The 16,691-nt window shown below is 40.6% G+C and overlaps 2 protein-coding genes across 2 annotated transcripts; both read right to left on the bottom strand.

Annotated features, from left to right (window-relative positions):
* Positions 1-234: 234 nt before the first annotated feature.
* On the bottom strand, positions 235-6,018 carry KRT25 (keratin 25). The gene is made up of 8 exons (XM_054593787.1): positions 5,590-6,018; positions 5,208-5,290; positions 4,649-4,805; positions 2,335-2,496; positions 2,125-2,250; positions 1,549-1,766; positions 1,128-1,195; positions 235-344 (listed from the first exon to the last, which is right to left on the bottom strand). The coding sequence occupies exons 1-8, from the start codon at positions 6,016-6,018 to the stop codon at positions 235-237; spliced, it is 1,353 nt and encodes a 450-aa protein (XP_054449762.1).
* Positions 6,019-8,547: 2,529 nt separating this feature from the next.
* LOC129087065 (keratin, type I cytoskeletal 26-like) lies at positions 8,548-13,551 on the bottom strand. Its single transcript, XM_054593872.1, has 8 exons — positions 13,104-13,551; positions 12,578-12,660; positions 12,031-12,187; positions 11,744-11,905; positions 11,525-11,650; positions 10,944-11,161; positions 9,610-9,677; positions 8,548-8,699 (listed from the first exon to the last, which is right to left on the bottom strand). The coding sequence occupies exons 1-8, from the start codon at positions 13,542-13,544 to the stop codon at positions 8,548-8,550; spliced, it is 1,407 nt and encodes a 468-aa protein (XP_054449847.1). The 5' UTR covers positions 13,545-13,551.
* Between the last annotated feature and the right edge of the window lie 3,140 nt (positions 13,552-16,691).

The raw sequence follows: 16,691 nt of genomic DNA, 5'->3' as shown, positions 1-16,691 counted from the left end.
GAATTGACATTATTTTCTATAAGGTAATCAAATAAGTCATCATATTTGTATATGACCTTCTTCCAGATGAATGGGGAGATACCACTATTGATTGCGAGAGATTATATTTCAGTAACAGAAAGATGAAGAGGCAGGTTTTTTTTAGACTTGCTCTTTTTTTGGGGGATAGGTATATAATGCCATGCCTTTTCTTCTCAGAAGGTGTTTGGCATAGGCTGGCTCTCATGCCTCAGGTCAATTGCTTTGTGATTTCTCTTCCAGGGAGTGGAGCCTGGTGCTCAGTATTTTGCTGCGTTGGTCTACCTCCTCCAGAACTTTCTTAACCACTATGGCTTTGGCTGGATCTAAAAATTAAAATTTAAAAGGAGATTTTTAGAGAGTTGAGAAAAGATGAATAAGATCACAATAGCTAAAATGTGGAAGCAACAAGTATCCATCAATGATGAATGGATAAAAAATACGGTATAAACACACGAGGGCGTATGGTTCAGTTCTAAAAAGGAAGGGAATTCTGACACATGCTGCCGTGTGGACGCCTCTTGAGGACACCACGCTCCGTGAAATAACCTGGTCACAAAAAGACAGACGCTGTGTGATTCCACTCATGGGAGGTGCCAGGAGTGTGAAATCCACACAGGAAGCGGAAGGGTGGTTGCCAGGGGCTGGGGAGGAGGGGATGGAGGGTGACTGTTTAATTGTAGAGAGTTTTAGAAGATGAAGAGTTGTAGAGATGGATGATTCTGGTGGTTCCACAAGAATGTGAATGTGCATAAAGCCACCGAACCGGACACACAAAAATGGTTAAGATGGTAAATTTTACGTTGTGTACATTTTACCATAATAAACTTTTTAAAAGAATGATAAGAAATTATATCAGTTAAAGGAATAATAGGCTTTATATAGGATAAACTGTGCCATACACTCAAGTACTTAGACTCATTTTTAGTGAATTTTGATTTCTTGATTAGCTAGAAACATGGTGACATGTTACTTTGTTTAAAATTAGCACATACCACTATTCTTATGTATAATATATAAGGTATATATTCTGGGAATACAAAAGCAATCCAGCTGTGCATCGAAAAGGAAATAGTAGAGCATGAAAAATAGATTTTACTTTGAATTACCTTTGACTTGACTTCCCATATTTCCAGATCCATAATCTTTAGACTTATAACCTCCAGACTTGCAAGCTCTGTAAACACATATTGTTGAAAGCATTACAAAAGAGTGAGTTGGGGAGAACCCCTTCAATTCTAGATGCACTATCATGTTTTCTTTAGATGTCTGGTGTGAACATTTTAGTGGGTTACATCTGCTTTAGCATCAATAGGCGATTTTTAAAGTTTTAAAACCTTCAACACAGGGCTTGTTGCATTTTGGGCTTGTAGGATGTTGCTAATTTGTATCTTGGCAGTAGAGTATCATGTTTAATACTGAGCATCTATGATAATAAATGTGGTCATATCAGTTGATGCTCACTTTCCAGAGACCTAAGTTTCCTGCAGATTTCAGTCTATTTACGTCTCTGAAAATTATTTTTCCTACCCATCATCTCCACCGATGAGGAGGCAGTAGGTCTCGATTTCCTTCTCCAGGTGGACCTTGATGTCCAGGAGCTGCTCGTACTCCAGCTTCTGGCCCTCGGTCTCGGTTCTGACCTGGTGCAGCTGCTCCTCCAGGGCCCCGATCTGAGCCTGGATCTGGGCCAGCTGCGCACAGTAGTTGCCTTCCGTCTCCGTCAACGAGCACTCCAGGGAGTGTTTCTGTAAGGAAACAATGCAGAAACTGAGACGGATATGCAGATACACAAACTTGCTTTGGTGCATGACTTTCTCCTCTTGTTAACTTTGCTTATACTTATTTTAGATTTCACATTGACAGATGGTTAAGAAGACTGTGGCACTCTTAAAATGAGCAAGTCGTTCTTGGTGGCAGAATAAACCTGAAGATGTTGATGTTGCTGTTTTGGTTGTTCCATATAAAATCTTATCCCTTGTGCTTTAAGTTAATTGCATAAAATACTATATGGATATATTCTCAACATGGTTAAGAGCTTTGCAACCAACTGTCACATGTTTAATATGATAACCTAGGAGATGGTAAGAAATTGTCCCTTCCTACCGTGGCTAAGAGAGACTGAAGTTCAATTTCCAGCGTTTGCAGATTGCGCTTCATCTCAGTCAGCTCATTCCGGGCAGAGGTTGTGGCTCCCACATCCTCAGAGATCTGCTGTTGCAGCGAGGCGCTCTGAAAGGTGCAAGAGAGGGAGCAAGTCTTAGCCGTGTGACCATCACCAAAATGCAGCGGACTTGTTTTCTGGACAAGACTCACCTTCTCGTTGAACCAGGCCTCCGCGTCCCGGCGGTTCTGCTCGGCCAGGGCTTCGTACTCAGCCCGCATGTTGTTCAGCAGCACCGTGAGGTCCACCCCAGGCGCTGCGTTCATCTCCACGTTCACGTTGCCGCCCGCGGCGCACTGCAGGACTTGCATTTCCTAGAGGCAGGAAAGTGTACTGCTCAGCTCCACTGGGACCTCACATAAAGTCTCGGAGCTTAGCTAGCTTCGTAAGGTTCCCTAGCATTCACCTGCCTCCATGTCCCAGACTGCGTAGTGAGCTCCCTCTACATTTTATATTTTCTGTCCCGCGGACATAACTTTCAATGGCAGTGAGCTCACTGAAAGAGCCCGTTTCATTTTTGAAGTTTTAATTGCTCCAGAGGCCCGTCTTAGGGTGAACCCAAGTGCAGCTCCTTAACTCCAATTCTTCGATCGGTTCTAGTTCTGCAGCACAGAAAAAGTCTTAATTCCTTTTCCAAATGTAAGTCCTTAAAATATACTTAGAATGAGTGACCCATTGTCTCTTATTCTACTCATCGATAGCTCACATGTCTCCACCTCGGTGGCCCGGCCATTACTCCGCTTTGACAGCAGCCTTGATGTGCGCGCCCCTGGGCTCTGTCCGGAACACAACATGGACATGGTGGGAGGGCTGAGTCTGAGTGACTCTGAATAGTTGAAATCATTATGAATAAATAAATATTGGGTTATGTATTTATATTTATTTATAATTTTGAACTTATTTGTTCATTAGTAAAGGAAGAACATCATCTTCTAAAGAATCCTAGCTCTCTATTAAGTTATTAAGCTTGCACAACACATTAGAGTTGTCTTGAGGGACTTCGGTGTCACACCACCCTCTCCGAATTTTGGTCCTGCCCTACAGCAGCTAGGCGGACTCCAGAATGTTGCTTACTTTCAAGTCTCAATGTTTTTATCTGAAAGTTGAGGATAAAAAAACATCCTTCTCTGGGTTGTTGGAAGATGTGAAAGAGTAGTAAGACCAACAACACTGCCTGACATGTAAACACTAAATAAATGCTAGTAATTATGATCATTATCTTCATTATAGAGGCTGGAGTCAGTTTTGTGTATTATTTCATATTATCCCATCCGAGGTGTGCGCTGTTGGGAGGCAGTGAGTCAGTTCTAAGGTTGTGGAAGGTGGACATCGCTGCTTAGACTGTGAACGACTGAAACCCAGGTGCCCCCTCCACCGACGCCCCAGGCCCCGAGCTGGTCCTAATGGCAATAATGAGGCTTTCTTTCCTCCTGGCACCAAGTCCCTCAGGTGCGCCTAGCATTTGTTCCTCCCTGGGGGCTCCCATGCCTTCTCTATCTCCAGGTGGGGTTTTTCTTTCTGAGGATCTAGGGAAAACTTCCCCAGTTCAAGCAGAAAAAGTAGAAGAAAAAGATGTATGGCAGTTTGTCTGTGAGTCATTAAAAAAATCAGTTGCATTCACTACATCAAAAATTTGTTAACTACCAGGGTGTTATCGCCATACCTGAACCTGTATATATACGTATCATTGTTGTTCCACAAATAGTTAGATTGTCAAGACAGTCTCATGACTAATTAAGCAGCATTTTTAGCTTGATCTTCTTCTTTACACATTTTGCTTAGCTAAAGAAGTGTTTGGCTGTTTAAAAATACCAAATTCCTTTTCAAAGAATAAAGATATTCTCTGAAAACAGTGGTTCTGAAAACAATCACAAAGGTGTGTCTGGGGCGATGGCTGTATTACCCGATTTAGAATCTGGCTTTTCCCGTGGTGGCCGCTTTGGCCATACGCTACGTGTTCAGAAGGGTGAATTCTGATTTAACAGTTTAGCTTCAGTCTCATTATTTTTATACCATACCTATTAAGGATATGTATTAATATTAAGTATATGTACTTCATGTGCATAAGGAGAAGATGTTTAAGTGTTTTAAATCTGCCACTATTACATAGAAATTTAGATCTACTTTCTGTAGGCTGTTCTTAAAGTATATATCTTTTATCTAATTAGATGTCATCTTTTAAGTGTAACTTAGCTCTAATTATCTAGCCAAACACTGCTCTTGTCATCCCGGCTGGACTGGAAAACATGATTCTTTTTTTTTTTTTTTTCCCATGGGAAACAACGAGCACACACAGATGAATCTGTACAAATACTTCACCACTTCTAAATACAGCCCAGGCCTCATGTCTGTCTGGTGATGGATCATTAGGACCGATTTCTTGTTTAAGAAGTCAAATGCGTTACCTCCTGTCAGGTAGATAGTGTCTGTGGGAGAAGGGGCAAAATGTAGACGCTTGGCTCTTACCTCTTTATGGTTCTTTTTGAGGTAAGTCATCTCCTCGCTCAGGGTTTCATACTGAATCTCCAGGTCTGTCCTGCACAGGGTAATTTCATCCAGAACTCTGCGCAGTCCATTGACATCAGTCTCCACGCTCTGGTGAAGAGCCAGCTCATTTTCATACCTTAAAGGGAGTTCATGATTTTCCAATTTGTCACATGGTTAGAAAAACAGTCACCAATCAATGATGAAACACTAGAGGTCTGGAATTTTGAAGTGGCTGATTTGGCCACAAGAGACATTTCAAAGTTTATTGCATGATAATTATTATTTTCTTTCCTTTGAGGTATTTCGTTGACAGAAAAAGAACTAGGGTATTAAACACTACTTTTATAGAAGTTCATACTTCATATTTCATGGCAAAGGCATAAAAAAGTAATAGCATTCTGTTTATTCTAAATCCCAGTGTTTTACCGTGCTGCAATAAGAGTTGGTTAATATTTAATGGAGGGATCAAAAAATAAATTCGGTTTCATGCTTCACATTAATCTCTGTGGATTCTTTCACCCTGCGAGCGTCTACTTACTTGAGTCTGAAATCATCAGCGGTCAGCCTGGCGTTATCGATCTGCAGAACAGCATTAGCATTGCTGGTGGTGGAAGCGATGATCTAGAAATGCGGAGTTCGATTTTTTAAAGGCAATTTATCACAATCAATGAAAAAAAAGTGGTTTTTTTTAGATGAGGAAATGGAAGTCATCAAAATTAATGTAGTTACTAGATGGTCGCATTTTAAATCATGAGGCTAACCAACTGAATCTACTTAATGATTATTTCCAATGCTAAATTGAAATTCCTTTAAGAAATCATGGGTAGAGATGATAAGTGTTTTTAGTATTCAGTGAGGAAAGGAAAAGAGTATTTGGAAATGTAAGTTCATGGAAATGATTCTGAGCTGTAATTTCTTACCTGACTTTTGAGATCATCAATTATAGGGAGGTATCTACTGTAGTCGTGATCAAGACCACGGCAAGAACCAGGCCCAAATTTCTCATACCAGCCCTTGATCTTCTGCTCCAGGTCTGCATTTGCTTCCTCCAGAGCACGCACGTTGTCCAGATAGGAGGCCAGGCGGTCGTTGAGGTTCTGCATGGTCACCTTTTCGTTTCCCGAGAGGAGGCCCCCCTCATTCACGGTGAAACCAGCACAGGAGTTGCTCCCGCCCGCATTTCCTCCCAGTGTGCTGCCCCCGAAGCCACACGAGAAGCCACTTCCAATCCCAGGCATGCTGCAAGCGTTTCCAGCCCCGAAGCTGGCTCCCCCACCCGAGAGCCTGAGGGATCCAGTGGTGGGACGGGAGCAGGCCCTCCTGGAGCCGCTGGAAAGCCGAAGAGACATGGTACCCGGGCAAGCGCCTTGAAGAGCTGTAAGTCAGAATGGAGCGCCTTCTCGTCTCATCTGTTTTGTTTGCCTTTTTATAGACAATTCTCAAGTGTGTTCTGGATGATATTCTGCCTACACGGAGCAAAACGTGGCTTGCCAGCCTCAGCAGGTTAGCATAATTGGATGATTTTTCCTAATTAGTAACTAACTTCTCTGGGCTCCTTTCTGTAGGAGGGCAGTTGCCCTCAGGTGGGTGGTTATCTGAGAAATGGGTCTGGGTGGAGCAATTTCAGGGTCCCTATTACATTTTAAAATTGTGAGTGAGTCATTCTTCACTTCCCTCCTTAGAAGATAAAACTCATCACCCCATCACACCATGAAACGCTGGCGTCATGGTTTTGGGCTATTTATGCCGAGGCAGATTTTGATGTTTCTGAGACTTTTTCTCATTTTATTGCCACAATTCTTTCCACTTAAGTAGAAATCAGAACTGGAATCACGGTTTCCCCAACCTGGTCCTTGAATGGCCAGTTCTGCCCCTGCACCCTCTTGCGCTGCTCCCGGGAAGTAACTTCCGTTTGGGCTGACGCGCATCATATTTTGTTGACACTTATGTCTAGGGAGAGCTGCCTATCCGTGTTGGTAATTAGCAACACACCCTAATTGCTATGATGGGTTGTGGGAGTTTGGAAGGAATGTATTTCCTGACCCAGCAAAAGCTGAAGCAAACCCGGAAGGAAATATTTCATCTGTTTTTACTTTGCTCTGGTTTAGCTTAGGTGAAAGTCAGTAAATTAATGACAAAGTTTCCATGAACATTTATGTGATACTGTTGTGGTCATATGGATTCATTCATTCGTTTATTTAACAGGTACTGATAAAACACCTAGTGTGTGCCAGTCACTGTTCTAGGCATTTGAGGTAAGTAACACCATGCATTATTTTTCTTTAGTGTGTCTTCAAAGTTGAATCATGTGTCAGAATTTCCTTTCTTTAAAGGCTGAATAATGTTCAGCCTTTATTTCCCTTAGCATAATGTCTTCAAAGTTGTACCATGTGTCAGAATTTCCTTTCTTTAGAGGCTGAATAATGTTCCATTGCATGTACGTATGTACTGTATTTTGTTTATCCATTCAGCAGTAGGTGGACACTTGGGTTGCATCCACCTTTTGGCTATTGTGAGTAATGCTGGTGTGAACATGGCAACCACCATTTTGCTCTCTGCATGAAAACATTCTCAATGTAAATGAATCAAGCAGTATCTCAGAGAAGAGAGTAAAATGTTGAAGTTCTTTCTCACCTTCCTCTCTCTTCTATCCTCCTTACGATCTCAGGTGACCATACCTTACCCTTCCAGACATTTGTGCCCTTCCAGATGTTTTTCTATGCATTTGCGTACATACATAACATGTAAACACACATATGCCATAGATGAGTCATCTGTGTTATATGTGTTCTGTAACTTGCTTTGTTCACCTTACATGCCTTAGAGCATGAATAGGTAGGTGCCTAATGTGATCGAAACTGTTGGCTGGTCCCCTATTTTTCAACTGGGCAGTAGCTACCCACCGTAAAGACTACGTTCTCCAGCATTCTTTGCAGCTCACTGTGGTCGTGTGACTGAGCTAGCCAATGTGATGTAAGCAGACGCATATGTGGTGTGTTCTAGATACTTTATCTAAGACGAAGCTGACACGAGTCTTCATCCCATCTTCTCCCCTTCCTCTGCCCTGCTGAAATGGGCATGATGGCTGGATATGACTGCTGGAGCTTCATCTTGGACCATGAGCCAGGGCCAAATCCTGGGTGTAGCAGAGAGGGGGCTAAAAGGAACCTAGGTCTCTGAGGAGTCTCCGGTGAAAGCTACCATCCCAGCCCTGACTAGCCTACCTCTGAATTTGTGTGTGTGAAAGAAACAAAATTCTATCTGTGTAAAGTCCTGCTGTTTTCTTACTGTTACTCAGGGCCAAATCTAATGTTAAGTAGTTTGTTTAACCACTATCTTACTAGGGAACTTTAAGATTGCTTCCAACATTTTGCTGTTATTAATAAGGCTGAACATATTCACATTTTTCTTTAGGATAGATTCCTTCAATTTTTTGTCAGCTCCTTTTTGTTAGATTTATTGAGGCTTACTATATGTATAGTAAAATTCATCTTAAACAGACAGTTCTAGGAGTTTTGACAGACACATAGTCGTGTAACCCCCACCATAATCAAGATACAGAACAGTTCGTTACCCTTGCCCCCAACTCTCTCCTATCCCTTTGTAGTCAATCTCTTTCACAGCCCCAGCCCCAGGAAAGTGCTGGTCAGTTTTCTGCGTCTATAATTTCGTCTATTCCAGAATACCAGATACATGGAGTTACATAGAATGCACGCATGAGAAAGATTACCTGCAAAGAACTTGAGAAAAGGAAGAAAAGAAAAACAAATTATACCCTATTTATTTTTAACAACAGAAGTGAACCATTTCTGTGGGTTATTTAGCCAAAGAATTTTGCAAAGGCAGGCTTTAAAAAAATAACAACCCCCCTTGCCTCATTATGGTGCTGTAGAAGGTACTCGTTGCTCCATTGCAATGTTGCTTATTTTAGAGGATTTCTCTTCAATTGAGTGGACCCTCAATGAAAGGACTTTGCTGAGTTGATCTACTTCCTCGACCACTGTTTTAAGAACAGTTTCTTCTTTTGAGCCTAAAATAAAGTAAATGAAAGCTTAGTGTCCATTATGAACAGGTTGAAAGGTATTTAGTTATGATGGGTCAGCTTTTTAAAAATTGTGTTTGCAAGTTTGTCATAAACGGAGATATTGATCCTGAGGTTGAAGTCTATGGTTAACAAGGCCTGGGCTGTCTTTCTTGTAGTTGCCACTGTTTCTAGAGCAGTGGGTGTTTGAAAGCATGAATGAAACATGAGTTAAAACGTAAGTGTTAGGCAAGTACAGGCCTGAAGCAAATGTCTTCTTTGAAACACCAACTTGCCCTAGTTCTGTGGTTTAAAATAAAGTAGCTCTAATATCGAAGCATTAGAACTGTAAAAATAATAGGTTCTAAATAAAAAAAATATTGGGGGATTGGTTCCCCATTTCAGTAATTTCATAATCTGATCACATCTGTTCTGCAAGAATATGAAATACAACGATTAAGAACTGTCATAATGACTTTCCCTTATCCCTTCACTCACTAGAGCTAAACTTAGAAACAATCTTATTTACCGTATATTGCCATGTATAATGCACAATTTTTACCCAAATTTTTCTGGGCAAAAAAATTTTAGGTGATAAGGATGCGCATTATACAGGGGTAGTACCTGAAATACTTTGTTCTTGTGCTTTGTAATTATTTGTTGCATAAAATTTCTTGTATCACAATAGTTCAAAAATAAATACTAAAATTCCTTTACAATCCAAAAAGCAAGTATGTAAATGTAAATAAAGACAAAACTGAATTAAAAATATTAAAACTGAAGATTTTTTCCCTGAAAGTTGGGGCCGAAAACATGGGTGCGCATTATACATGGCAGAATCGGTAGCTTACAAATAAGTGACTTATTTAATACGATTGCTGGAGTTAAAAAGAATTACAAGTAAAAAACCCTTCTGTACCTTTGACTTGAGTTTCGGACTTTATGGGCTCACGTCCTTTTGATTTGTTACACATGGACTTGTTTTTTCTGTGAAGAGAAGAGTAAATTATTGCATTTTTTTCATCAGGGAGCTCATAAAACTCTGAATTGGGAATAAAAGTTCTGAAGTTCTAGTTTCAATAAGATTCAAATGCTTATGTTTAACAGACAGTAAGCTTTTCGTGACTTCGATATAGTGACTGAAGAGATCAAATGGATGTTTATAATCAGAAATTCCCTTGTGACCAGATACTATCTCTCATCTAAGCAATACTGGGACTCTAGGACCTCTTTCTGACTTTCCAGTCAACCATCTGGCCAATGAACATGTTTAACATGCCAACTGTGCAGAAGGCACTAGACGATGCGCTGTAGAAAATACAGAGCCAAGATACAAGTGGTTTACACTGTTGAAAACAAAATGAAGCATATGAGTGTAAAAAGTTCCCTATAATGCAATGGGAAAGGTGTTGTAAGAGAAGTAAAAAATAAATCGTGTGATGAGCACTTTGAAGGGGGGAAGCCATCACTGTTGGGTTCTTACGAGAGTATGCTGTAGCGATGGCACTAGTCTTAGGAGATGCAAAAGATGCTACCAATCATGGTGTGACCATGGACAAGCATTTAGTAATAGCTGCTGATTGCCGAACACCTTTTGTGTGCAAGCCATTGTCATGGGCACTTTTCCTGCAGAGTGAGGCACTATTGTTTAAAAGAATTTCAGAGTATGATTTTGGTGTTACCATAGTTTTACCAATAAAAATATGGACTTTAAAGAGCTTAAGCAATGTGTTTAGATTCACTCAATGGTGCCATTTGGACCCAGGTTTGCAATTTTAGGGTTGTTGCCACTGGCTATCAAGCTACTGGTGCCTTTTCCAATGAAATCTTCTGTATCTTCATTGCTCACCTTTCAAGTGAAAATGTAATAGCCCACTCAGTACAGGGTGCATGTGTGGTAACTAATAAAGTAATAAAAAAATAGTGTGTTATTATGAGAAATGTGCTTCAACGCTAAATCACAGAAAGCAACTTCACCCCTCAATTGGAGTAGAGGAATTGATCAATGTTCTGTCTCTAAATGTTCTGTATATTACTATAGAGAGAAATATTTTGAATCCTTAGAAATTTTAGTTTGCTGCCTGTTTTCATTTCACTTGGGTGCAGTAATGCATTTCTGAGGACATATGGTATGATCTTTAGAGTAGGACATTCTAAGCTACACTATTAGTATACATATATACTGAGAAAACCTAGTTGATGTGAGATTAATTTTTTAATTACTAGATTAATTTTTCACAAGTTAATATTTACCTTCCTTCTCCATCTATTAATGTGCAATAAGTCTCAATTTCTTTTTCTAAAAATACTTTGATATCTAGAAGCTGTTCATACTCCAGCTTCTGGCCTGCTGTCTCTGTGCGGATCTCTTGGAGCTGTTTCTCCATCGCCCCAATTCGATCCTGGATTTGCTGGAGCTGAAGGCAGTAATAACCTTTGGCCTCTGCCAAGGAGCATTCGTAGGAATGTTTCTGAAAGGAGAACAAGGCAAGGCTTACCTGCAGAACCCCGAAATAGCACGTTCTTATTTTATACATTCTCAAGGTGGGAAGATATTGTACACAATCAAAATCAGCATTAGCAAAGTTAAAAATTGTTTTTCTTCTTTTCATTGAAACATGTTTCTTTTTAAAAATGTTGAGGTTGATGAGTCAAATAATATTTATGGACAAAATTCTTGATATTTAACATATTTATATATTTAATATATTTATATATTTAATATCTTTTATATTTCAAGTTATATATACTTTGTTATCTAGTTTGTTATATATATATGTGTTTACTTGTACATGCACACACAGACATTCAAGTCAGTGGTGATTCCTACAGACCGTGGCTGTGAGGGATTGAAGTTCTATCTCCAAGGTTTGCAGATTGCGCTTCAGTTCCATCAGCTCAGTTTTGGCCACTGTGGCTGCTCCCTCATCATCAGAAATTTGCTGTTGCAGCGAAGCGCTCTGAAGCATAATTGTCAGAAGAGTTAGTGACCACCAGCCTGGAGGGTCCACCGAACAAACAAGCCCTTGGTGTGTGATCAGCCACAAACGTACCTTCTCGTTAAACCAGGCCTCTGCCTCTTTGCGGTTCTGCTGAGCCAAGTCCTCATACTCAGCCCTCATGTTGTTCAACAGAACAGTCAGGTCCACTCCAGGGGCTGCGTTCATTTCCACGTTCACGTTCCCCCCGGCTGAACACTGCAGGACTCCCATTTCCTGGAAAAGGGATCCGTGTTGATATTCAGGATGGACTTTTGAGAATCACACTCTGCTGAGAAATGAACAGTGGCCTCGAGGAAGGAAATCCGATACTCTACAAAGCTACCCTGCAGTGTCCTTACCTCCTGGTGATTTTTTTGGAGGTATGTCAGTTCCTCACTGAGTGTTTCACGCTGTATCTCCAGGTCAGTTGTACAAAGGCTCAGCTCATCCATCACTCTGTGCAGACTATTGATGTCCGCCTCAACGCTCTGGTGCAGAGCAAGCTCATTTTCATATCTGAAAGGTAATTAAAGAGCTTGAGAATTGTAGTCGTAGGCAGGTGCAAAGGAAACCTTTTTCAGACATGTCATGTACTGAAAGTATGATGTCTGTACACACTTCTGAAGCTGATTGCAATGGCAAAGGGATGGATCCCTTTGGAACACCTACTGATCTGTGAATATTATTTTGGAGGAGTTATTTTTCAGAGTTGATTTTTGTCATGCAATGAATAAAAATATTGCTTAAAATTTATGATAGCTCTTTTTACAAGGTCAGGTTTAATTTCTTCACTGATCTAGCCTGTCTTTATAAAAACATGATGGTTTTTAAAGCAAAAGATATGTTTTTTACTACGAGTGTGGTATATCTACCTTTGTTATGATCAATGACTTTATTTTTACCTACTTCAGCCTGAAGTCGTCAGCGGTCAGTCTGGCATTGTCATTTTGTAGAACAATGCTGGCATTGCAGGTGGTCACAGACAGAATCTAAATAGGGTAGATTGTGCAAAGCGTTAAATTCCAAAAGTTAAGGAAGACTCCGTATTTAAGTGTGATTTTTATCTTCTTCACCTATCAAGCATCGATTTTAGTATAATCTTTTTCTACATTAAAGGAATCTAGATTTTCTTCTCATAATAATGTATGTCTAGAACGTAAGAGCGAAAGTGTAAATTTTATAACCATGGATACTTTTAATACTCGATTAAAAAGTATGAGTTAAATATAAAATCAACAAAGTGATTATATTTATTTTAAAACTATTTCAGTTTCATTAATTAATTCCACAGATTTTTATTATCAGGCACAGTCCCAAGCACTAAGCATATAATCATATACATTTGCAAAATACATTTAACATTTTGTTTTTTTTTTTAGGTCATAGACACCCGAAGTCCGTAGTTAAAAGTATGCCAATACAAATTTCTTACCTGCCTTTTAAGATCTTCAATGACCGAGGAGTATCTACTGTAATCGTGATCGAGACCCCGGCAGGAGCCAGGCCCGTATCTCTCATACCAGCCCTTGATTTTCTGCTCGAGGTCGGTGTTTGCTTCCTCTAGAGCTCGCACATGATCCAGGTAGGACGCCAGGCGGTCGTTGAGGTTCTGCATGGTCACTTTTTCGTTCCCAGAGAGGAGGCCATGCTCATTTCCAAGAAAACCAGTATAGACACCGCTGCCCAGCCCTCCACCTCCGCTGCAGAAGCCTCCTCCAGAGGAAACGCTCCCAAGCGGACACGAAAAGCTGCTCCCGGCTCCCGGCCCACTGCACGCGTTCCCAGCCCCGGAGCCTGTTCCCCCGCCAGGCCACCGACCAGCGCCCGCTGGAGAACAGACCCGCCTGGATCCGCTAGGAAGTCGGAAGGACATAGTGACAGCGCAGCTGAGCGACCCTTTCTCAGAAGGAGCCAAGCCAAGGTACAGCACCCGTAGTGGTTAGTTCCATTGGCCTTTTATAGGATTCAGCGAGTCATTTCAGTCTTAACTATGCCGATTTATAATAAAATGTTAGTCACACTCTAATTGTTGTTTTTCACAACTGGGTGATTTTCAATACTGTCCGGTCTGTAGGTGGGAAAGTGCCCAAGGATATCTTTGCACACGTGCCAGGTGGAGTGATACCGAATCATAGTTTCAAAGGCTAAACTTAAATATGAGTAAAAATGGACAGCTTTTTGGCCTCTGGGATAGATTCCAGTTTTTTTCCTTTGTATAACAAAACATTAGTAAGTCAAATGAGACGTGTCTACTGCTTTTGTCCTGCAGATGCTTATGGAGTATCTCTGTTATTCATGTTTTATCGAGTGTTTTCTTTCTTATTCAAATCAGATACTCTCAATATATAGTGATCTTTCGATGGTAGGAGTTTTTAAAAATTGATTAAAAAATATTGAAAACTGAAATAAAAAACGTCCTGTAGTACTTTGCCTATCAATTTAACTAAAATTAATGAATATCTGGCCTTGACAGAAAGTTATTTGTATTGAGAATTCTTGGTTGAGTTCAGGAGCAGAGTGTGCATTCAACTAACTTCCGAGTCTCCAAATTGTTCATTTCTCTACCTCAAAAATATTGTCTACTGCCTTTTAGTTTAAATTTATGTAAATAAGGCATTATGAATTATTCTGAGAAGTGATTATCAATTTTCATGTTGATGAGTTAAATATTAATAGATGGGTGTTTTCATTGTTACCTGGAACTTTGGTTCTCTAAGTAGATTAATTGTCATGGATAAGCAAACTTTTTATTGTCTCGCCTTGATGCCCGTGGGAAGTTAACCTGGCTGGTTGGGCTTCATCTCCCTATTGGGTAAATGAAAATAATAACATTGAACAGTCTTAAATTAATATTGAACTGTTCCCATAATTAGTGACTATAAAACAGTCTAAAGGGTATAAACATTTTGTAAATGTTAATTACTTAATTATTATAATGAAGTGGCCATGTCAGAAAGGTCAGGTCACTTTAACTTATAATAGTACAAATTGATTGGTTGACTGATTATAGGTTTGGGTGGTTTGAAACAGTCATTTTTTTTCTGAATGAGATTTTCAAGGTGGTGGATGTAGACTAGTTTGCAAAGCCTCCAGCATTATTGTCCCTAAAAGATATGGGATATTGGGTGGCCTGGAATGCATGGATTTTTTTTTTTACCAAAATGTTTTAAGATAATTAATATAAAACTGTAATTCAGGCCACTTGCACAAGTTTAAAACAATGCGTGCTGGGTTAAGAGATGTAGCTCATATTCAGAGACTTGTTACTGATTTTTTGTGACCTGGTCAAAATTTTAATCTTTTGCCTATGTTTCTCATGAATAAAATAATAAAAACAGAGTATGTTGTCAGAGTAATAGTTACAACTCTTGAGTTTCTTGGATAAGAGGTATTAGAAGACTGCAAAGTACTATTAAGCTAAACTACTGATCTTTAGATATTTTATAAATAATAATTAACTTGTAATCTTTTGTGAAATAAGTTAAGCATATATTATTAGAACCATTTGGGAGATGAGTAGACTCTGAAGCTAAGTGACAACGCACATCATAAAGCGTATTTATGTCAAAGCAGGGCTGGAATGTCTGATGCTTAATTCCTCAAAATATTGTCATCTATTTTTCATAAGGGCAAGTCTCTTTGAGTTTTTTAAATCATGAATTTCTTCTAAACTAATAGTTACTACCAAAGTTTAGCTTTAGTCCTTTCTGGGAGGGGGAGATAGACAACAAATTTTCTAGGTCATTTTTTTAGCCATATATTTTGTCCCTGAAAGTGGTTATTTTATTCATGATATATGTATTCTGGCAATTGTCAGGGCGAGGCCAGCAGAGTTTACCAGCTCCAAACAGACCAAGATTTGATCGTGTGAAGAGAGGGCTCTGCCCTGGTCAGATGTGAGAGAGAAAAATGACCGTTGCCCTAGAGCCACACAACTCAGCCTGTCCCAGCTTCTGCTGAGTCCAAGCTCAGAAGGGCGGGGCGCCAGGAGTTAGGAGGGCGGAGCCAGGAGATCAGGTGTGAGAAGAAGCTTCAGTGAAGGTTGATGGAAGGAGGGAGGAGTGGCCCCAGCCCCAGGGCCACACAGCTCAGTCACTGACACCCCCTAAGTCTTCCAGGACCTCTGCATCCCTGCTCAGGCAGCTGACTCTTCAGTGGGGTGTGAGCTCCCTAGGGTGGCATGACAGGGGGTCCAGGGTGTGGGGCGATTGCATCCCCCCGGGATGATGCCATAGAGAAGTGCTGCACCCAAGAAAGATGGCATCTTAGGTGTGGGAGAGGGACTCAGCACAGGGATACCAGTGGCTGTCCCTTCAGCTCCCTCTTCAGAGCCACAAACCTCCTCCTAACTTGACTCTAGTGCATGGCTCTCGCCCCACACTGGAGCCCAGGATGAGTGGCTGTGAATGAGATTTTGAGCGTTCGTTGTTTAAGAAGGTGCTGGTGTCTCTAGCAGACTCCCACGTCTCCTCGTGGGACAGAACCCCTACTGATTTTCATTGCCAGATGTTATGTGGGCATCTCTTCCCAGCTCTGTTGCTCTGGGCTGGGGAGCCTGGCCTGGGGTTGAGACTCCATGCTCCTTAGGGGAAACATGTGTAGCTGAGATATCCCTCTGGGATCTCGGCTGATGCCTGTAGGAGGGGGCCAGCCTTTTTCTCATATCTGCCCTGCCTACTAGTCTGGATGTGGCTTCTTCTATAAATCCTTGGTTATAAGACTTCTGTTCAGCTAGTGTTTGGTTGGTTTTTCAGGTTGATTTTCCATATTTTAATTGTCATTCCAGTTTTGTCCTGTGAGGAGGTGAGTGTAGCTTCTCTGCCACCATCTTGGATATCCCAATCTTTCTTTCTTAAATTTCCCTTTTAATGCTGCCTTTGCTGCATCCTGTGGGTTTTGGTATATCGAATTTTCATCTTCATTTGTCTCAATATATTTTTCTGTTTCCATTTTAATTTCTTTGACCTATTAGTTGTTCAGGTGTGTGTTGTTAAATTTCTACATTTTTTTTTTGAATCTT

Source organism: Pteronotus mesoamericanus, unplaced genomic scaffold (genome assembly GCF_021234165.1).
Source record: "Pteronotus mesoamericanus isolate MK-2021 breed Mesoamerican mustached bat unplaced genomic scaffold, CSHL_Meso_final scaffold_476, whole genome shotgun sequence".
NCBI classification, from domain to species: domain Eukaryota; kingdom Metazoa; phylum Chordata; class Mammalia; order Chiroptera; family Mormoopidae; genus Pteronotus; species Pteronotus mesoamericanus.
The sequence above is the reverse complement of the archived record's forward strand: the minus strand, read 5'-3'. Positions and strand labels throughout refer to the sequence as shown.

Coding starts and splice junctions, on each gene's coding strand:
- KRT25 (XM_054593787.1), bottom strand. CDS start 6,018: ATGTCTCTTCGGCTTTCCAGCGGCTCCAGGAGGGCCTGCTCCCGTCCC. Junction 2,497..4,648: donor TCAAAAAGAACCATAAAGAG/GTAAGAGCCAAG, acceptor TCCTGCCTCTAG/GAAATGCAAGTCCTGCAGTG. Junction 1,767..2,124: donor TTCAGTCTCTCTTAGCCACG/GTAGGAAGGGAC, acceptor GTTTCCTTACAG/AAACACTCCCTGGAGTGCTC.
- LOC129087065 (XM_054593872.1), bottom strand. CDS start 13,544: ATGTCCTTCCGACTTCCTAGCGGATCCAGGCGGGTCTGTTCTCCAGCG. Junction 11,651..11,743: donor AGGCCTGGTTTAACGAGAAG/GTACGTTTGTGG, acceptor ATTATGCTTCAG/AGCGCTTCGCTGCAACAGCA. Junction 9,678..10,943: donor TTAATAGATGGAGAAGGAAG/GTAAATATTAAC, acceptor TTCTCTTCACAG/AAAAAACAAGTCCATGTGTA.